This window comes from Colletes latitarsis, chromosome 3 (assembly GCF_051014445.1).
Source record: "Colletes latitarsis isolate SP2378_abdomen chromosome 3, iyColLati1, whole genome shotgun sequence".
Classification (NCBI taxonomy): Eukaryota; Metazoa; Arthropoda; class Insecta; order Hymenoptera; family Colletidae; genus Colletes; species Colletes latitarsis.
This window is the reverse complement of record NC_135136.1, coordinates 37,387,566-37,410,399: the sequence shown is the minus strand read 5'-3', so window position 1 is coordinate 37,410,399 and position 22,834 is coordinate 37,387,566. Positions and strand designations below refer to the sequence as shown.

Here is a 22,834-nt window from a genome sequence, read left to right as displayed (position 1 = left end):
CGCTACGCGAACGATGTCCCGCGTGCCGGACCACTTTGTGACTTGAAGTGATCGGATATTGATCGGGGGATCGATTTTTACCGAATACTCGAGGAAGCGCGTGAACGGAGCAGGGAACACCAGTGAAGTTAACTTAACGTTTCTTGTGACGAAGAAACGCGCGATGTTGGTCTCGAGAGGCATGGAAAGCATCGATGTCGTTTGCAATCGTCGGAACAACGCGGAGAACCTAGCAATTCTCTACGAAGATTGTGTTTCGCTCTTTGTTTCATCGAGTTCGACAGAGAAGAACACGCAACGTGATCTGGTATGAAGCAACTATAGCATAGCAATACGCGTGTAATCGTATCCGTAGACATTGTTAGAAGAATCGAGCTACGATCTCAGTGAACAAGGATAATATCAACAAATGGAAAGATCGATCGGGGCATATTCATCGCTGTATTTTCTTCTACGCTTTCGATAAGTTCCGTCAAGCGTCGGAAGTTCACGCGTACGAAAGAAACAGGGGTCGATCGGGGTCAGCTGAACCGGAAAGAAGCCAACGGACAGTGATATGTTCCCTTCGTCAGCGGCGATGCTGAAGAATCTGCAACAAAGTGCAATGACCTCGCCATTTTTGATGGAGAACCTGCTTCAGAGCAAGGCGTCGCCCGGTGCCGATTTAACCAGCCTGACCTTGAACTGGGCGGCCAGTTTGGTGGCAAGACAACGCGAACGAGAATGCGAGGCGAATCTGAGGATCTCCAGGGAGAAGGTGTCACCGTCGAGCGCGAATCAAGAACAGCTGGATCAGCGGTCCTCCGGAGGTGCACGTGTCACGGATCGACCGAGTCCCATCATCGACTGCAGGGACCATCAGAGACTCTCCGGGAGGATCGATCGTCAGAGCGATCGGATGCAGATTCTGCGTGAGAAGGAGGGCATGGAGAGAGGTCAGATCACGTACGTGGACGTTGACAACGAGAGGATCGACGGGCACGTGATCGTGGATCGTCTATGCGCGATGGAGAGGCTCTGCAACGAGAGGATCGAGAACCGATCGAACTCGGGAATGGATTCGTGCAATTCGAACGCCGACGAGGACCCCGCGGCCATCGAGATGGACGGGGGTCTTCAAGGGGAGAGAGAAAAGGACGACGGGATCCTGAGCGGCGAACGCGTCGCGGCGTTGCAGCAAGACAGGCGATACGACCTTGGATGCAGGAGTGTCATGCACACGTCCGACGAGATGACGATTCAAGGGGAGAGAGAGGTGGCGGTCGAGCGTGTCGTCGACAGGATAGGTGAGAGAACGATCGCCTGTTCCTGCGGCGACGAGCAGTGCTTAGGACCCGCATGCAGGACCATCCAGGAGAAGGAGAAGCCGCAGCTCAAGTTCAGCGTCAACGCTATACTCGGAGGCAATCATGACAGGCGACCGCATTCCGGTAATTGTTCTGACTTGAGGTCCATGTGCGTTTATTTCTCGCGCTCGGTTGTACCGCCGGTTTAAGTAGTCCTATTTTATACCTAATCAGAGATTAGATCCTTCGATGACATATATCGTTCGTTGGAGTGTCATCTTAAGAGGGTGCCGGCGGTTTACTTGTAGAGATTTGGAAGGTAGAATAGAGAGACACAATGATCACAACATTGTAATTTTTCAAACAAATTACTTCAATAGTAGCTATAGAATTTCATCTTTTTAGTGAAGAATTATGAATGAGATAGTACAGACAATTAAAATTTGCTGTATAAATTTTATTCGATGATTCGAATCTATTATGAACGTGCATGGACTTTTCTTTTTAGAATCTTTCTTCCTATTTTAGCTTTCTGTAATTTAAATTACTTTTGACTTTTGGAGAAACTTATACAATGAGACACTGGTAATGGGGTATAAATAGAAATAGAATCTAACTGGCGAATAGATATACAAGCTGCCCACGCTATTATTAGTCAATGAAAAGATGAAAAAGGATAATGTTTTGCATTCTTCTACGATCAATAGGATAGTTTACATTGTTTATTTCTGTAATATTTTTCTAGACCAGAGATCAGAAATGATGAGAATGTTTTGGATATTTTATATCACCGTGTTTATAAAAACTCTTTATTAATAAGGCTACAGAAGACGTTTAATATGGTTTCCTCATTCATGAAAGCACAGAGCAGCTTATGAATTACAATTATTTCGAAAAATATTATAGATATAAAGTATCAAAGTACACTACCATGTTGGTCATAGAAGATTGCAAAATTCTTTTCTCTTCCATTTTTGCCCAACACTTGAACGTGAACACCCTTATATAGGTGTGCAACCTTAGAGCCGCACAGGTTACAGAGGGTAAATCTTTGAATTAACCTTAGGAAAAGCTTGTAATTTTAACCGTTATCGCTACGAGATTAAAAAATAAGATGACTTTGGATTGACGAGCGCATCGGAAGAATCTTAGCCATCCCGTAGCATTTAGAGTGTTGAAACAAAGCTCACCACAAATCAGTGTCGCTAGCAGACTTCTGTCGTCGGTCCCTAAATCTCATCCGCACACCCTCAAGACGAGTCGCAGCGTGCGTGCGGGGTGGAGCAGGACGTCAGCTGGTCCGCCACTTACCTTCACCCCAATATTAAGCCCTTACGATTGGTGCCCATAATATTAGACAAGCGGCAGGATCCAATGATGTATTACCGCGCCTCTTATCGCGTTTCCTTATTCACAGTAATAGCGTCGACGAGGACACGGTACCGGGCGTGCCATCGCCAAACGGTTTGGCATTATAGCCACAATTGAATTAGTCGTGTCGTAAAAAACAGCTTCACCGTACCTATAATCAACGTTATAGTCCAGCGTTTGCTCGACATTTTCATTTTTATTTGCCACGAATGAATCTTCAACGTAACCTCGAGTGGAAAAAGATAAACTCTCCCTCGAGGACGACCCGAACAAAGCTGATCCGGTTCATTCGAAATCTCTTCAACCGCCGGTCACCGTTTTATCAGTTTCCGTGTCGAATAAAACAAAAATCTATCAAAATTCGCTTTTCCTGTGTTCTGTTAAAAAAAAACAAAAAATGCCTCGTATCCGAACCACTTCACTGTACATCAACCGTACAATCTCTTGGCCTCGCATCCCCATCGTTCTTTTTTTCACCGTCCTCTCTCCCTCCCCGCCCAACCCCTCCCACCGTCGTTGTACACCGCTAACGAGTGATTGACACGAGTCGATAAAGTTCATGCACATACGATAAATACATAAACGTAACCCAGACCGCGCGAGAGATGGCGATACAAAGAGAGACGGAAAGCGCGGGAGAGAGCAAACGAGACGGTCCGTCAGGGGATGAAGGTAGATAGGTGGAGAGGCAAATGTTGCATTTAACATTGGTGGATTGCATGCATGCACCGGTAGAAGAGGATGGTAACGGGAGGGCGGGAGAGAGTGGTCGGGGAAATTTGGTGCGCTCGAAATACGTGGGTGGATGAACGTAGAGGGGGGGAGGGAGGAGGAGGTTTCATGCATTTGTCGGATAGCGGATGCATTGACCGTGCCACGTGCATGTGTTACATCCCTTCCCCCCTCCCCCGCCTCTTGTGTGAATCCATCGCCTCCGATAGACCCTCCAGCGTCCATGAGCTGTCCCCTCTCCCCAAACACCCCTCCTCCCCCCGAACCACCCCCTCAACACGCTCACCCCCTCGCACTGTCGTTCGCTCCGGTCGGTTTGTACGTCATGTCGAAATGTTGTGAAATAATTGCGCGAAAAAGTGATTGGCAACAAACTCGAAATTCATCGACGAACGCGAGCGAACGCCGCGGCAACCGGCGGGGGTGGCGCGGCACAGGGCCTGGAGTGGATGGGCGTTTGACGGGAGAGCGACGTTAAATTTCGAATAGCATTTTCGCCAATCGTTGTGCGATTTACCAGGCCCTCGCACTCTTTCTCTTCTTCGCTCTCCTGTATTTCTCCCTCGCTCGCGCTCTCATTCGTCTCCGTTGTTTCTCGTTGTTTGTCGCTATTATTGATATTTTTTTATATCGAGCGCGACACGACGGCGGGACTTGTGTAAATGGATGGCGAAACGCCTGTATCGCGCGTTTATTTTACTTCCCTGGACGTTATTTGTTTGTTTATTCGTTTATTATACGGGAAAATCTAAATGAAGCGAGAACACGCGTGTATACGTGGACAGGAGTGGAAGGATAGACCTGATAGCAAAAGGAAAAGATGGTCCCACGGCTCTGGAGGCCTCAGGCTTGAAAATAGTTAAAAAATCTACTAATCTATAACGATCTTGCTACAGTAGACGGTATCGGAGATTGAACGATCGCGTTTCCCGAGGTCTCGATCGAGTTAGCACGTCAGACGTAATATAAATTGCCACGGAACGTCAGCACCGCCAACCACGCGCTAAGACAAACATCGTCCTCTATCACGAGTACCGCGTCGAGACGCGTCGTTTCCTGCCGTGCATAAATCGTTGAACTCCCCATTCATCGGGAAACCTGCAGCGGTGTCTACTTAATAATGCATCAAATACCCTAATCCCAAAGAATAACCACCGATATGTTGTACCACGACCGCGTTTGGATCCAGCCGGAAAAAAGGGAGGGTCTTTAAGCCCGGGATGAAAAAACGCAGAGCTCTACAACTGTAACAACACGCGGTCTGTGTTCTGGGTATCCACGACAGACTGTAGTTTAATCTTTCGTTTCGATGCTCGTGGGGTAAGAGCGAGACAGAGTGAAAGAGAGTCGCGAAAAGGGAGTCGAAGGAGGTGGAGCAGCTTAAAAAACGATTCCCATTCAGTGTTTCCGTTGGAGGTTAAGCCGTTATTAGTCGGCCAGGGCTCGCGATCCAAGCAGGACGCTCCTCTTATTGGCTGGCTACGAAAACAACGATAAAAGGCGATGAGTATTTTATGGGGTACACCGGCACAATAGGACGTCGTGTATGGGCCATTGTTAGAGCATTGTCTGGCTGAACGCAAGGCAAACCTCTCTTTCTCCTCTTCTCTGTTCGATTCTGGCTTCTTGGTCGTCGGGAAACGGGGACCGTGGCTCTATTATTTTATTATTTTCAAACACGTCACTTTTTTTTTACCGTCGGCCAAGATGGGCGTGGCGGCATGACTGGGGGAAAAAGTATGTTAAAAATTGTCGAACCAACGACCCTCTTGGGTGCTGTTGATGCGTGTGTAAACGATCGTCTGATATGTCCATGACAATGGTTCGAGTTCATGATTTAAGAGAGCGAACGTGACTTGGTCGACATAGCGTGTTCCTATCTGTACAACGGGGTGTTAAAATGAAACGCAACATTTCTGAGGATTCACTTTGTGTCATGCGTATCTATCGTTTGAATCTATGGAGGATTAAATATCACTAAGGTGTTCTCGCTTACCGAATATCCGAGTATTTACTTTGGAGGTGTTGAAGCGTGCGTCAACAAGCGGTCGGGCTCCGCCTGGAGCTGTTGAGGAGGGTTTAGTCGGGGGTGTCAGCTCGAATTATGCATCGCAAGGAATACAACGACTTGAGCGTTCTGTCGTGCGAAAATCCAGAACCTTAGGCGTTTCACGGGGAATTCGTCCGTACAAAACGCGCTGTATTTACTTCCACGCTGTATTAAACGTTTCGTTACATAATCTCGTCCCGTTTGTGTCACGAATTGAAAGTTATATATTTCGCCAAAAATATTGCAAAATTACTTTGAATACTTTGCACCCGAAATTAATGAAACTTTGTTTCTTTCTAACCGATGAAACGTATGATTCTTTTGCAGAGAATTTTCAAGGACTTCCGCCGGAAGCGATACCGGCATTCCTGCAAAATTTACAGAACTCAGCGAACTACAATATAGCGAAACCCATTGCTAGACCAGCTGCTTATCACCCATACCATAGGCCGAGTCATCAACCGCCTCAGCGTCACCTGCCCCCGAATGCGCATCACACGTTGCAACAATTGTTCTACAGAGGACCTTACTTGACTGGTGAGTACGCGAAAATTTTGTCACCTTTACTCAAAGGTCTCGACCCAGTTTAATTTTGTTTTACGACATTTGTTTGTATCTCAAACCGTTTTAAAGATACAGCTTTTCCCAGTTGCGTGAGACACCCTCTACTATATTTAATTCTCTAATTTATATTGCACGCGATCCCGTTGCAACGAAGACACGTTACAGTTGTTCGTATCACGTTGAAGAGTACAATACGAGTGTCAACTGCAAGCAATCGACATTTGTCTATCCACGGAGAAAAATCGTACGTTATTTGGTCGCGAACGGGCGTTAAAATAAATACATTGAAACAGCGGAAAAGGGGGGCCATATTTTTCGTCAGAATTTCGTCATTATTATTTTTGTTCTGGGCCAGAGGGAAAAGTTAATAAACAAGCTGGACGCGACGCGGAAACACGGTCTCGATGAACATTTAAAACCGAAACTTCCGCACATGGCGCCAAAGCGTATAAACGCGGGCACGTGCACGGGCACGGGTTTATCGAATATCTTGTTATAGGTAGGCTCGTATGGGACATGGAGTGCATATGAAGTGCAGTGAAAGCACTACCATATTATGTACATGCACCGCCACAAGCAAAATGCACGCATGCAACAAGTGCGTGCAAATATCATCGGCGCAGATAATACTGTCATGCTCAGCTTGGCAATATTGTACAGATACGATCTAGAGATTCAATTGCCCGTTCGTTATTAGATGACTTTGATTCAATTACTGGCCGCGTCCGGGTCTTTGATGTACGAGCAATAAATTTTGGATATCGGCAGTTTTCCATGTGCTGATAGAGTGGTTGGCCACTATCAAAAAACTGTACGCGATAAATCGCGGTTCTACGTACATACAATTTTTTCACGGACTAATTATACCTACAGGGTGTTCGGACACCCATGGGAAAAATTTTAATGGGAGATTCTAGAGGCCAAAATAAAACGAAAATCATGATCAATCAATTTGTTGATTTTGAGGCTTCGTTATTAAAAAATTAAATTACAGAATTTTAAATCATTTACGGAAAAATTATTTTCGTTTGTGGGAGTCAATTAAAATTATTTTTGGTCAATAGATATACCCCCGAAATCCTACCCACTTTCGAGAAAAAAATTCAAACAGGTGTAAAATTCTTCGGCAAAAAAAAAAAATTTCAAATCGTTATAAAAAAATTATTTTTAGTTACAGGTGTCAATTACAAGCATTTTCGGTGAATACACATACCCCCGAAATCCTACACACTTTCGAGAAAAAAATTACTTACCGAAAATATAATGTCTGACCATCCGTTGATTTATTCCCCTGAAATATCATACGAATCTTTAAAACACCATAACTTCTGAACGGATTGGACGATTTTAATGTTTAAAAAAGCAAACTACGCATATTTTAGTGTAGAATATGTATAAATTCCAAAAATATTCGAGAAGTTGATCCTTGACCCCGCAAAATGAGAAAAACCCCATAGAAATTGTCCAATTTTCAAACAGCCATAACTCCTATAATAGTGAATATATTTGAATGAAACTGTTTTCTGAAGTAGAGCTCATAGGTACCTACAAAAAAGTATTAGACAACTTTTCTGTCGGACGTCAAACAAAATTACTAAAAATGAAAAACTAATTTTTAAGCAAAATCGACAGGGAGTAGGTGCCTAAATTTTTCGCCAAAAAAAAAAATTTCAAATCGTTCTGAAAAAATTATTTTCGGTTGCGGGGGTCAATTACAATCATTTTTGGTGAATAAACATACCCCCGAAATCCTACGTACTTTCGAGAAAAAAATTCTTTACCGAAAATGTACTATGCGGCCGGAAATGTTTCTATAATTTTTTAACAAAGCCTCAATCAACAAATTAGTATCCTTGATTTTCGTTTTATTTTGGTCTCTAGAATCTCCCATTAAAATTTTTCCCAGGGGTGGCCGAACACCCTGTATATTAGGTCAATCCATAAATCGTGTCTTTTTTTACGCTAACTTCAGTCATAAAATAATAATATTACTTTACTCATTCTTCCACTCTAACTTTTCTTTATTTCAGCCTGCGATATTTTATTTGTGCATTTATTATCTTTTGTTTCTTCTCTTTCTTGAACGAATTAAAATATGAATTTACGTTTAGATTTAATAAGTGAAATCTCGTTCTGAACACGTGTCGTGGAATGCAATTAAGAAAAATTTCACACACATGTATTTACGTCTCTGAAGTTCCTTTTTACTTATTATTTAACTAATATTATGATCAATACTGCGGACTGTTGAAACGTAAATACATTTTGTGCAGTTTTTATTGCAGCCAATATCTTTAGATTAATTTTAGATTTTCTATTGGAATTATTTATAAGGAACAATGTTTCTCGGTTATATTACTTCGCCTCTACCCTTTCGTTTTTTTATGTGTACACATTTCTCTGTTATTCTACTTGCTTTCTTTCTCTATACACTGGTTTATATTACGTTTATAATGTTTATTATGTAATTATGTAAATGTAATCTGATTATATTTTGTTGCTACTGTGTAGAGCGTCAGGATTTGGTCAAAACGACTTCGTAGCTATGACACTGACGTGAATTATAAGAACATGAAATGTTTATGATCTGTAGTTGCTAGTTCCGGAACCGGAGGTCATCATCCCGCTGCTCCAGGTGGAGGAACAGCGTTTCCAGGTGCGATTCAAGGCAGTCTGGGTGATTTCGCTGGCACTGGCTTGGTATTTCCGTGGGCGACGAACGCGCGCGGAAAACCGCGCAGAGGGATGATGCGAAGGGCAGTTTTCTCGGACCTTCAAAGGCGTGGTCTCGAGAAAAGGTTTCAAATACAAAAGTACATCAGCAAGCCGGATCGTAAGAAACTCGCCGAGAAGCTGGGCCTCAAAGATTCTCAGGTAAGAAATTCTATGTTACTCCAAAACAACAAACTCAAAAGACTCTTCAAACCTTTACAAAAAACCATTTCTTTTACAAATTTGTTACTCAATCACTATTATATAATACGAAAAGTTAATTTGATCGCAATTTGTGTACAAAACTCGTACGAGTCAACGTATTAGGCGACGCAAATTGAATGCTTCCCAGGTATAATGGTTATACGAGATAATGGCATCGAATAAGCGACATTCGGGCAATCTTGCTCGCATTATAATATGTACTGGCGTGTCATGATCAAGCGATTGCCTCGTAGCTTGCATGAAAAGGCGAGGCGATGCTTAATACCGCGTTTAACGGTCTTAATAGTGGATTAATTTCGAATTTAGCTCGCGAGCGAGTATACTCTTCTTTGCCATCGAGTTTCAAGCTAATCAATTATCAGCAAATTAAAGCGTTAATTTATTCGTAGACGTAGAAACGTCGTGTCTTCAGACTTTCAGAACTGGATTTCGGTGGCCTCGGTAATTAACAGCCAAGAGTGCCCCGATTCGAACGTTTTATTTTCACTTTTCTATTTAATTAACGCCGTGTACGATGTTACTCGATTCACGCTAATAGCCGCGCATAATCGGGGTATTAATACGTACGAGGAGGGAAGGAAGGTTGCCGCAGAATATATGGTGCTTAATGACCTTATTAGGGCACTAATTGTCGCTTTAACGAAGTACGAAACCCTCTGTTCCCAACGGAGCGTTTAATTCAGCGACGGAGCCGTTGCTCTCTCGCTACTCCATTCAGCGAATTGATAGAGACTAATGCTCAGGTCTCAGTGAACCGACACGAGCCAACTTAATAAGTGTAGACCTCCACATATGCGCGTGTACGTGAGATTCAATAGCGTCGACGAGGTGACTGTTGCGAAACATCCACTATCTTAAATAGAGCGTGCAATCAGAAACGAAGAGTCGCTATTAATTTCCCTCGTCATTGTCAGCATAGATAATGCACGTGTAATCGGCTGTTCAATTGGTCTCGAACCCGTCAGATCCGTACTTCTTCATTATCAAGCAGAAATATTTCTACTAACTGTAACTCACTGCTAGAATTAATTCATACGTTACGAGGTCATAACGATTATAACAAATTTCAGTAATTCATTGCTCTGTTTTATTCTTAATCGCTGTTAACGATAGTGGAAATTGATCGTTCCGTCTTGGTAATTGCTCGCAACGATGTTCTCTTAAAAACACCGAACAGCGAGTTTTAAGCGACGAGGATGGACAGGCTCGACCGCGAGAGATATCGTTGTATCACGTGGATGTATATAGGAGAAAGAGCCGCGGCGTAGGTGTACATGAAGTTAGAAGCATATAATACCCCCGGTTTGGGGTTAATCGGGCGATGCCAGTTCATTAGCTGCACACGTGTACTCACACGTTCGTGCGTGTATACACCGACGTTCCGACGCCGTCGCTACCAGACCGGCTCCGCTGTGGCGACGCTAATGAAACTAAACGATGCCCAGAAAATGGCACTGTAAGTTAGTTTCATTTGATTTCATGAGCGTAGTTTGCCGATTCCGCCGAATACGCGGCGAACGGAGTTGCGTGCGAAAATGTTTTTGCGGCTGTTACGGTCGTACCTCCGGACTTGCGTTTTAATTGGCGTCGAAGCAGCCGACGTAGATCGAAAAATAAAAGAACTAAATCGACGTATCTATTTAAATTTTAATAATACTTGAACGATTAATCTTTACGCGACGTATCGTCACACGTTCATTAAAAGATCGATTTCATTGCGACTAATAATCAGTTCGCCATTTTAGTGTACAGTTTCGTTATGAGCAGCGCGATTAAGCTTTTCCATTTGCCGGCGTTTCCAGTAAATACAGTTTATTTCATTGTAATGGTCACTGCATTGGCTTCGAAATTATCCTTTCGAATTTCGTTTGTTGCTTCATTGCGGCGATTCGCCGTAAATGGTACAATCAAGCTCCTTTGTTTCTCGCTATTTCCGGGCAAATGCAATCTCCTGCTTTGCAACAGCGATTCTCTTGATCTCAAAATTGCGTATCCGTTTATCTAAAATGCAGTTTATTGTGTTGCGATTCATCATCGCGGTTCGTTGTTTCGTGAAAATTTATAGTAAACGCTGCACCTAAACTCCTTCCATTCGACTATTCGAATCCAATTATCACGATTCGTTTTTTCACCGCGTGGAACTGCCGTGAATATTACAATTAAGCTCTTCTGTTTCGCGCTGTTCCCGGCGAAAGCAATTTACCCTTTTGCGCCCTTCTCTTAATCAAGAAAACGTGCATTTGTTTTCTCTAAAAGGAAATTTATCCTGTTGCGATCCATCCTCGGTGTTCGTTGTTTTATCCAGTAAATTTCTTATAAATGGTACAATTAAGTTTTGTTTTCCGTTCGCCACTGTTCCCTGCAACGACAGTTGTTTCCAGTCTTGATTTTCTTGGTCCCGAATTTATTCATTAGTTCCCTCTGGGAAGTAATTTACCTTGTTATAGCATATCAGTAGTTTATTCGTTTTCTAAAATCTCGAATTAAGAACTTTGCGTACATTCTTAATTGTTTCCACTTGGTGAGTTTTCTCGTGAAATATTTATGTTCAGTACGATGCAATAGACAATCTATCGAGATTAAAAAATTTCCACGGAGAAGTGCCACGCGATCAGCTGAGAAAATACGTTCTGGTTCGGTCCTTCCAGGAGCAACGTCGTCGAAAAATGCCCCCCTTTGTAGTCCCTGCATACCGACGATACGATGATACATTTTGCATGGCTACGAGCATATGGCCATATGCAAACGAGGCGCAAATAAGGGTAAGAGATAACCATTGGTTAGCAAAGGGCCGAATAGAGGGAGATGAGTCGGGAAACAGAGAAAGAGGGAGCAACCGAGGGGAAAGGAGACAGGGTACGGGAAGGATATATTCTCATGTATAATTCACACCTCGAGCGCCATGCCTCCACTGCCATTGGTTGAGGCCCACTCCGGTCGTGGTTTTACGAGAAAATCCAAGAACCGCGGGTACATACAGACAGGGACATGCACACACGCGTACCAGGGACCAACCGGTACTTTCGACTTCGAGTAAATTGACGGTTCTTGCGTATCCGCCATCCGCATACAAAAGGTTCCCTCTCTTTCTCGGCTGCTTCTTCAGTCTCGTCTCTTCCTCCCTCGATCGCGGGAACAATTGGTAGCACCACCATGGGAGTTCAAGGAGCTCTTCTTCCTTTACGAGTGGCGGATCGCGCATGCCGAACGCGGGTTCACGAGCTGACGTAATAAAACGGTTAAGATGAAATGTCATCAGTCAGCTAGATTTTTTGATGATTCTCCCAACCGCCATCGAATCGTCAAAGAACGTGAGAATACGTTTATCGCTCCACGTATTTTGAAATTAAAAAGAAAAATTAATTTTGTCCTTTCGTTCTGAAATTTCAAATAAGTGCAGCTAGTTTTAGATCAGTACTGTCCAAACTAAGAAAACGCGTAGATAACTTAACGTTTATATTCTCATTAATACTGTAGATGCATATTTTTAAAATTGTAACTTATATTGATCCATACAATTATCAATTAATTATGAATATTCACAATTGCAGTGAACATGCTAGTATCCAGTATACCCCAGATATCGTTTTCGAAGAAGTTTGAAAGTCACTGTTTTGGACAGTAATGTTCCATCGATAGATATTAACTGAGTTCTGAAAAGTATTGGTCACGTTCTAAGCGCATCACCGTTTCGACCCAGACGTGGCGTTAATATTATTTTGTCTGTCCTTCTCGCGTAGAAACGAAAGAGGAAAAAGAACAATTTCCAAGTTGGAGGGTATGTTGAGTGTTGTACGATTTGAGGACCGTGGTTCTTGCGCACTTGGCTGCTATCTAATATCACGGTTCACCACACGAACACCCATAAAAGCGATTATTGTCTGCTGATGGCTTTCTCTTCTCTCCAGAGTTCCTCTCTTCTGTTTCTCTTAATAATACTGAACAGCGAGCGCCAGATGCCAAAATCTCGTGACCTCGTTTCATGTATCTTTGTACGTTGGCGGCGTTTAGAAACAAAAGTAAAAAATTTAACGAAAGGGCGAAGTCATAATGATAGTTTTTTTAAATATCATGTTTCAATACGTAAAATTCGTTTGAGTTATTGATACCTATAAATCGGGGCTTGAAGAAGGGACGAATGTGAACGAGAATAAAATTTCGTAGCATCTTGCGAGTATATTTTTAGATTGATTTTGTATCGTATTCTCTATCGTATTTATAATCATAATGGTTTTATGAATCTTAGCTGAGATTTAATTAAAGACTTGCGGTGTACGGGTGGATGATAATAATAAAGCTTTTCCAGGGGTAGTCTGTACTTTGAGAAGTGGTGTGGGGGCGAAGGGATGGAGGAGAAGGCAAGGTGCCGTTTCACTCAGATTCGAGCCTTCACTACAGTTTATGACGAGGGTGGGTTTAAGAGGAACGTCGAGGGTTAAAGGGGGATGACTAAAGTAATTAGTGATGGTGAGTGAACTCACCCTTCTCCGAGCATGTCCGCGTCTTTGTTTTTCCCGATTCCTTTAACGACACGAAAACGTTGACTTGCCGTGGCAGCACATTTTTACACAGAAATTGGATTAAGAGCCTTTCTCTCTTCTGTATCTCCGTATATAAACTTACACATTTCCTTTCTAATTTCAATGGATGGCGCCATTTTTATCCAATAGTTCCCTGACTCTAGTTTTGAAGATATTAAGGTAATAGTTCCATAGAGATACAATGAATATTATATAAATATTTCGTTTCAAGAATCTCCATATTGCAGAAGTTGTAGGAGTTCAAGTCAAGGCAATTTACGACAAAGTGTTAAGACTGGAAAATGCATCGAATTTCTGTGAACCGTAAATGCAGGGAAAGAGCAGCTAAAATTTGATGGGCAAATAAGTTTCCGTCCTGTCTCTAAGAATGTTGCTAACGTTAAGGGTGCAGAATCATGTCAAAACCGTCCGTGTCGCCTGTGGGCAGGACACATCAACGCGTCGACCTTAAATTACCCGGAATTAAGAGCAGCCGGGCACTTTTGTGCTTAAGACGTTTCCGTGCCGTCGGATGGACGGACGAAAGCGGTGGAAAAAGTAAAGGGAAGGACTGGAGGGCTTGTTATCTTTTTAATAATCAAAAGCGACGGCGCTACGGTTTCCCTTCTTACAACTTGGCAGGCCTGTCAGAGTCACGCCGCCGGTATTAATTGACGATGTAAAGAGCGATTACGCTTTGTACGCGACGAATCGCTTATTAACGAAATCATAATAACGTAGACGCGAAGCTGTCTATCTAAGTATTCGACTAACAGAATATGCGTGTAAAACTGCAGCATTTGATATAATATGATATATATCGCGAATTTATTCTGCGTTAAACGGAACGGAATAAGAAAGCAAACAGTCAAGATGGTGCAACATTTTCAACTCCGATCGGGATACAAGATTGACTGCTGGGTAAATACCGGTGGTCTTTCGACGAAGAACAACGACCGATTGTTCTAGCAAAAGGTTGCCCAAAGTAAACTCGACCCAGGAGCAGCTCTAATGGCTGCAAATTGATTCGACCGGCGGAATCCAGGAAACTCAATATTCTCCTGAAATGCAAGCCTAATGGTCGATCTATCTAAAGTGTCAGTGTCAGTTTCGTGGGAAAGACCAGGCTGCTCGTCCTTCGTTTAGAGATCGAGTCCAGCGTCCAGATCCTCTTTTCAAGCACGCGTATCCCGGAACAAATTTGTCTAAACGCATTAATTGCGAGTCTCTTAATCGTTTCATCGACGCGAGACTTGACTACGAAAAAAAAAGAAAACAAATATTGCCAAATAACGAATCAATACTAATTCATATATTATTAAACGCGCAACTAATGTATTTCAAAATTGCAATCAGCATCGGTTTAGTATTATTTATGGAAAAATAACCAGGGTGAACTAGAACGCGTAAGATGGGTAAACTCAACGACCATTTTGTTCGAACGGCATCGACAACAGGCGGTCGTTTTAATGAAATTTAAAATTGGAGATCAAGGATATACTTGTCGTAATCTCGAAAGGAGCCACCCCTTTTTTCCACACAGGCTAAATAGGCTGTCAGTAGCACCGAACGCGAGCCATTCTTCGCGCGATCTTTATAATTCGCTAAATCTTTAAGACATCTCGATAGGAGGAGTAGCCCGCTCGTTTTGGAGATAAAGAAATGAAAAGATTGAATAAGAGGGGGACCCGTTCGCTTTAATTTAGCGATCTCGGCGATCTTGCAGGAGACATTCCCCTTGTGAGATCTTGAATTAACACGGTATTCTCTAATTTCTTTTTATCGTTATATCAATCCGATATCGAACGTTAAGAATTATTGAATAAACGACTGTTGAACGTATCGTTTCGGCGCTACAACGTTGACCTTCTCTTTCCTCCTTAAAACAGATCAAAGTTGAACAAGAGTCTCGCGGAAGTTGGTCATAACGTTGCCCCTAAACTCCCCGTGTACAGTCTGCGGTGGATATTAAAAACAAAAGCTGCCTCTTACAGGGCATAACATGAATATAACGTCGCGCAATATCTTACGGCTTAAGCTCTTCGGCTTAGCCCGTGGACCTTCATGCATTATGGATTTTACTTTGAGAAAGCGCCGCTACCCCCGAAGCCAGACGAACTAAGAAACCATGAATATACAATACCGCAGTATGCATATAGATTCATCCTTTTGTGAATCAACTTTAATCACTTTCGCGACCGATAAGTAGAAAATCGACCGAATTCGATTTCGATACCCGTTTCATCGTCGCGCCATTCAATCGCGAAATCATTTTTACGAAAACACATTTTCTAAATCCAGTCGATCACATAAGAATCGCATACAATGGAAACGAACGCTTGTTTCATTAGTGATTTTTCAACGAAGGTTAAATCTCCATATTTCTTCGACGACGTCTCCCCCTCAAATAATAAGACAATTTCATCGCGAAGAATCGAATGGTATTTTCAGCCTGACCACTAGGAGCACCCATGAAAACGAGAAGTTCGAAAGATCGTTCTGTTTATCTTCACAGGCCTATCCGATTTTATAGATACTTTGGAGGATATGAAAGAGAAGATATTCCAATACTAACGTCGATCGCGGGAGGTTTTCAGTCGGGGGATGCGAGTTGCGAATTTAGCATTCGTCTGCGTGCCGATGGTATAACGGGCTACAGCTGTGAGTGGCTACGACCTGGCACGAATGGCAAGCGATATTTCCAGGCGAAATGTCGTACCAGCAATACGAATGCATTCGGTCGTGATATGTGAAGATGTCTGAAGGCCGATTTAAAGGATATGTGACAAGCTGAATTGAACGATCGCCTCGGTATTTTCATAATCGTTTCAAAACGGTGAACAGATGTTGCCGGGGTAGCTATCGACCGCTGCGATAACTTTCTTTTATCATTGCAGCCTATTAAAAATTTCTATTGCCGTTTCTCCCGATTTGAAACTCGTAATGACGGTGTTAGAGATCATCCCTTGTTAGACATTCGAATTTAACAGCATGATGCAATGTTTGCCGAATATTCGAATAGTACCAACCCTATTTAACGCGTCAAAACCAATAACAGAGGCGGCGCGCTCGTTAGCCAGGAAAAATAGCTAATTAAGCGCGGCACAGATTCAAAGACTATCGGATTAACACTATCATTTATCAAAGGCCGGCTCAATTAAAACATCACCGATATAAAACGTAGGTCCGCCGATAAATCCGTAGGACCGATCTCCTCCCCTTTATTAAGAGGCTTCCTTTCCATACATCAGGCAACCCTTCGCCCGCAGGATCGCGCCGCGGCAGCATCGTGCCGTATTTTTTTACGCTTCACCCGCCCCACCGTTGACCGCGCCAACCCACCCTCGTTCCCTACCCCCGAAAAAATATCCCTCTCGCACCCTCTTCGTGCTCTCGTCCCTTTTCACCGCCTCTGCGCAACTCTTCGATCTACCCGTTCCTCCGCGGCGAGGGTGACAAAGAGGGTGGCCGACGGGCAAACCGTGCGCCGGAAAAAGAACGAGAGACGCGCAACGGGGGGCGGCGGGGGGTTGTACGCGCGAAGAAGAGAAAAGCGACAGAACCGGAAAGTAGAAACCCCGAACGACGACGAAGAGGGGAATACAGAGAGAGAGAGAGAGAGAGAGACGAAGCAACGGACAGACGAAAGGGAAGAACAACGACGAAGGAGGGGTGGAAGCAGAGAAGGAGAATAGCGAAAGAGGGGTATGAAAGGGGTTGAGGGGCGCGAGGAAGGGTGAGGTAGGATGAGGAAGAGAATCGGCGAGGCTGAGGGGTAGTTCTGAGGCCGACGTCATAATCGATCGTCTTTTATTAAACTGCGCCAGATGGCGCCATCACCGCGCTAGGTATCGCGGCCCGCGAGAGGGCGAAAGAGGGAGCGAGAGGAAGGGAGATGAAGAGGGTGCCAGAAGGGGTGGCGGCCGCGTTTCAAGGGGGGAGGTGGGAGAAAATAGGGGGTGGGCATAGGCGGAAGTAAGGGCGGTAGCGTGCGCCAGGGGAAGGGGGTTAAACGGAGGAGAACCTTCGACCAGGGTTGCTTCTCCAACGTGAGAGAGGGAACGAGAGGGTTAGAGGGTGGCTGGCGAAGGAGTGACCGGGAGGGTGGCTGCAGCCAATCGTTTAACGATTACCCACTCTATATAACGCATTTCGGATGTCGTCGTTATGCCCTGGATCCTTTCGTACGGCGATCCTTAGGACGGGCTGCCGCTCCATGGCACTCGCACGAGACCCGCTTAAACGTTTCGCTTCTTTTTAATACGAGAACTCGAACCGAGGGAGAATTATTCTCCTTATGGATCCTCCAAGTTATTTCTCCCCCTCCTCGACCGTCGGGGTCGCCGAAATGATTTAGAAGAGGGAAAAGAACGCGAACCCCGGGAACGCCGGGGGCGAGAGTTTATGGCGATCCTGACACGATTGATATTGCACTTTTCGAATCGTACGTTCGTGGTATCGACAGGTTTAATTGTGATGCGGGTCATTAAGGATTTAGAGGGTGGCGGATAGAAAGAACGCGCGAAACGTGCGATCGCGGCCAATAAGTTAACGATTTTAACCCGATTCGTTGCGCAACGCTGGACGACTCGACGATGCTCGGATGGATTTTGAGTTTCCGGAAATTACAGAACGACGCGTTCGAAGAAAATCGAGGGACTCGTAGTTCCGATCTCCCCTTGCTCCCGTCTTTCTTCGTCTTTTCGTTTTACGTTTTGCGAGTGGCGACGGTGATTGATTGTCCCGTCAGCGGCAGACAGGACCGGGTACTATATAACAAAAGTAACAAAGCGGCTCCGTTCACCGAGAAAGACGCGATGCTTTTGGGAAAGTTGAATTGTTTGTCTGTTCATGGGTTCCATTTGTTCTTCCGTACATAACATACGGGGATTTCCCAATAAGAGCAATAGAACTTTCGATTGAAATAAAATTCAAACTATAAAAACCATTTAAATAACCACCACGATTGCGTTTGGTGGAGGGAATACGATAAATCCAATTTTCGATAACTCTGACATATAAATCAGTTTGCTTCGAGATCGTCGACAGTTTATGGATCATTAGAATGAACAAGAGACTTAATACGGTTCTACGAGATATAACAGAAACGTTTATCTGTAAAGAGATCGGCAAAGTCGAAGCTGGCATAAGTTTATTTATCGATTTATGCATCGATTTATTTTTACATCTAGAACCATCTTCACGGACGCGATACGATCTGTATATTTACATTTCGAACATCCTTCTTATCGATTTTCAATATTTCCACGATAAACTTTTTATCTGACGGTGAAAATAGGTATCGAAAAATATTAGAATCGAATAAGGAATATTTATATATTTATCAGCAGATTATAATTTAATACTTCAAGAAACTTCGTCCATGACATTCCTATTTTTTCGAACTGTATTCAAAGAGTATCTACGGTGCTTGAAATACGTTTATTTTTATGTATTCACACGGTGAAAGCGATCCCTTCTGGTTTTGATTTTCGAGCATCCTCGGATGGAGTGTTCATCCCCAAAGCGAGCAACGTCTTGGGCTTCATACTACTCTCTAATCTTTATCGCTGGGTAAAAAGATCGAATTTCAATAGATTTTTGCCCTCTGCAAATTCTCCAATCTTTTAATAATTCTTAAGCATTTATTTCGTGCCTTCTTCGATCTCATTAACGCTCGAAGATGTTTCGAATATTATTATAGAATCTGAAGAAATAAATCGTTTAAACGTTATATACCCTTATTCCCTACGAAATACGCCGCAACTAAAACAGTTCGCGCGAAGGTGTCGAGAATGGGATTATACTAGGGTGTGCAATCACGTTTTTGCGACAAAGAACGGTCAGTCGCAGTATTGAGAATCTGGTACGAGTTTACTCCATTACTAAAGAGCATATTAACGCGTCAGATCGTTAGGGTTCTGCATCGTGTCAAGCGCACACGCCCCCGGCAAATGAAAATACGAAAACAATTTGGGCAAATTAATCGCTGGCAGATCCATGTAATTTTCTCGCCTCTGATAAATTCGTTTAATCTGTCATCTCTAATTCTCATTCTGACTTTCATGCAGGTGAAATGAAATACAAAAATCGCGGCTGGTGAGAAACTGTGCAAGTAATATCGAATGTTTAATATCTGTATTCGGGAACAGGAAGAAAACGAAACGCTTCTAGCCGAGTACAAACGAATTGGATCGAGGCAAAGCGTATCTCGTATTTCCGCAATTTAGTATTATTTTTCAGAGAACTAAATTTTAGATTTCGACCGCGACGATTGTATTCTTTTTTTTTATCAATTATTTTTCCCGTGAAATTTTAAACGCGAAAATTCAAATATTCCCGGCTGCGTGTATCTGCGATTGATTTCCAATCCCAGGGGCGATTGACTGTCGACGCACCAGCGGACTATCAGAACGAGCCCGTTACAAGTATGACAATCTATTATTAGTGGAAACTTCAGTCGCGTTCACGTTAAAAAAAGACTGAAAGGCACATTGACGCATCAAATTCGTTCACGTTTCCTCGTGTCAAGTGCACGCTGCTCCGCGTGAACAAGCTCGAACGAGAAGCGTTCCATAAAATGCTCCATAAGATATTAAAGAATAATAAACTTTTTATTAATTTCGCACCCCTCCACAGCTGGGTCGGGCAATATTAATAATGACGCGGACGTCAAGCGCAGACAAGGTTGTTGAACACGTTTCGAAAATTGTTGATAGTCTGTAAAGTGACTCGTTAAATAACGGGACATTATAAATCGTATTTGTGCTCGTATTCCTCGTTTATTTACCTTAAAAACGGATTTCAAGCTATACTTGATATTCTAATAGAAACTCTATTCTCTTCAGGAAACACCTAATATTACGATATTTATATATATTCGTACGTATATTTATGGCGACAGGTATGTAAAATGTCTGTACTGTCTGACTAAATAACGACAATACTACTTGCACAGATCCTTCTCCGTAAGATACATGGAGGTGCAAGTAGAATACTAATAGAGCCAATTTTTAAAAGAATAAAAGAATATTTTATCAAAGAAGTTCACCTATAAAAACTTTCTATTTTTCTCAAATTTCCCGATTGCATCTCGACGTTCTGTTATCGCGAGACGCGCGGGCGGAAAATTAAAGTTTCGAAACATCGAAAGGCTCGACACTTCGCCAACCAGAAAATCGCGTATCGCGTTTTCGCGATCCAACGCCAAGGCGATACCTTTCTGGTCCAGCAGGGTGTCAAGTGCACACACGAACGCACCCGGCGACCAATGAAAATTCGAAAAGCAGTTTAGGTAAATCAATCCGCGGCGAGGTCAATGCTTCGACGTAGCTTAAGGCTACGCTCGTATAATAAAGTGGCGAACAGGGTGGAGAGATTGGGTGCCACGAAGGAGAGACGGGCTATTGGAGAAGGGTGGGCGGGAAACGAGGGGGAAGGAGAACATTTTCAGGAGAGTTCATGTGCGTTTGACGTTGGCCCGTTCAGCGGTTCGGTAATACATGGTCTTTAATATACGAAAATGACGCACCCTTTCTCGTCACCCCATTACTCTCGAGCAAGCGTATTCACGGGGAAGCGAAAGAAGAAATCTCGCGAGTTCTCGGTCAACGATATTGCTCGTTGCCTCTAAGCAACATAAATCTGAGCGAGACAAAGGAAAATATTTTATAAGCGACCAATTTCTGCATCCCCTGGAAATGGAAACTTCGTACAAGAGTTTGAGCGCCACTCGAGGGATTAACACGCGATTTTTCAATAGTTCCCCACCCTTAGTTTAAAGACTAATAGAATTAGGTTGTGCTCGATGGATGACCCGAGGGGAACGCAGGAGAAATCTCTGATACGCCGAACACAGAAAGGGGCCCGTCTGTTTTTCCGGCGTAATCTTTGTTTAATGCACGTTAAACGACGAGGGGGAATTCGCGCAAAGAATCTGTATGCTAGATACGATTGAGACTTTACGCAAATATCTACCTTGAAACCGCGCTCCTGATTTCTTTTTATTCCTCTCTTTGATATATATCACACGCAGTTTCTCCAATGCAAATTTCTCTCTCCCCCTCCGATGTTTTGTATTGCTCGATATTTTTAGATATCTCGCGTCCAAAAATATGAAACGCACGAATGTCGACCACTGTATCGTTTTATATCCCAGGAATGGTTTATCGGGAAATCAAGAAAACTGATACAGTAGTGTTTAGATCATCTGGCACCCGGTTATCCGAATAACTATAATAGAAGGTGGACAAATTTTTCGACGAAATTAAAAAACTTCAAATCATATTAAAAAAATTATTTTTGGTTACAGGGCTCCATTACAATCATTTTTGGTGAATAGACATACCCTCGAAATCCTACCCACTTTCGAGAAAAAAATTCGAGAATGTGTGAAATTTTTCGACAAAATTAAAAAATTTCAAATCGTTCTAAAAAAATTATTTTTAGCTGCGGGGGTCAATTTTAATCATTTTTGGTCAATAGACATATCCTCGAAATCCTACCCAATTTCGAGAAAAAAATTCTTTACCGAAAATACAGTGTCGGACCATACATTGATACATTCCCCTGAAATTTCAGGCGTATGTTTAAAAAATCATAACTCCTGAACGGATTGGAGGATTTTAATGTTTCCAAATGCAAACGACGCGTATTTTGACAAAGAATATGTAGAAATTCTAAGACTGTTCGTAAAGTTTTTTTTTAAACTCGTAAAATAAGAAAAACACCGCGTGAACCACATTAAATACAATTAGTCGACGTGAATTCGAAAGAAAAGAAGTGAGCGTTAATTTTCTAGACTGAAATCTAATTCGTTATCAATTGCTTGGTCGCAGGTGAAGATCTGGTTCCAAAATCGACGAATGAAGTGGAGGAACAGCAAGGAGAGGGAGTTGCTGGCCACTGGCGGTTCGCGGGAGCAAACGTTGCCAAACAAGAACAATCCAAATCCGGATTTAAGCGACGCCGATGGGGATAGACCGAGGATGGACTTGAGCGACGTCAGCCCTCTGACGAGTCCTCAGCGACCGGAAGAGCAAACGGAGAACGAGGAAGACGAGGAGATTAATGTCACGTGATAAAATTTCACGCGACACCCTAACAAGAACGTGTCTGTTCGACGAGACGATTCCCAAAATATGATCAAGGATTCACGAACGGCGAGCAAGGTGGACGAGGAGATCGGTATCGCGTAATTACCTCCCTAAATCCTAAGCAGAAGAACCCAATCTGTCCGTTCGAATGGAAGAACTCGCCAAGAACGATTCTGATATTCGTGGATCGAGAAATTACCCTGTAATCAACGATTTTCGGTCGCTCCGATCGAGAGACAATCTTTGTATTTAGCGATGGTATATTCTGTTTTGTCGCGT

The 22,834-nt window shown here is 43.2% G+C and overlaps 1 protein-coding gene across 1 annotated transcript; it reads left to right on the top strand.

Annotated features, from left to right (window-relative positions):
• The first annotated feature begins 556 nt into the window (after window positions 1-556).
• On the top strand, window positions 557-22,540 carry Dbx (homeobox protein Dbx). The gene is made up of 4 exons (XM_076762169.1): window positions 557-1,430; window positions 5,767-5,976; window positions 8,597-8,877; window positions 22,298-22,540. The coding sequence occupies exons 1-4, from the start codon at window positions 557-559 to the stop codon at window positions 22,538-22,540; spliced, it is 1,608 nt and encodes a 535-aa protein (XP_076618284.1).
• The last annotated feature ends 294 nt before the right edge of the window (window positions 22,541-22,834 follow it).

What these genes read in the sequence shown, in the direction of transcription:
- Dbx (XM_076762169.1), top strand. Translation starts at nt 557, where the DNA reads ATGTTCCCTTCGTCAGCGGCGATGCTGAAGAATCTGCAACAAAGTGCA. An exon ending in TGACAGGCGACCGCATTCCG is followed by an intron (nt 1,431 to 5,766) that starts GTAATTGTTCTG and finishes ATTCTTTTGCAG; the next exon opens with AGAATTTTCAAGGACTTCCG. An exon ending in CAGAGGACCTTACTTGACTG is followed by an intron (nt 5,977 to 8,596) that starts GTGAGTACGCGA and finishes TATGATCTGTAG; the next exon opens with TTGCTAGTTCCGGAACCGGA.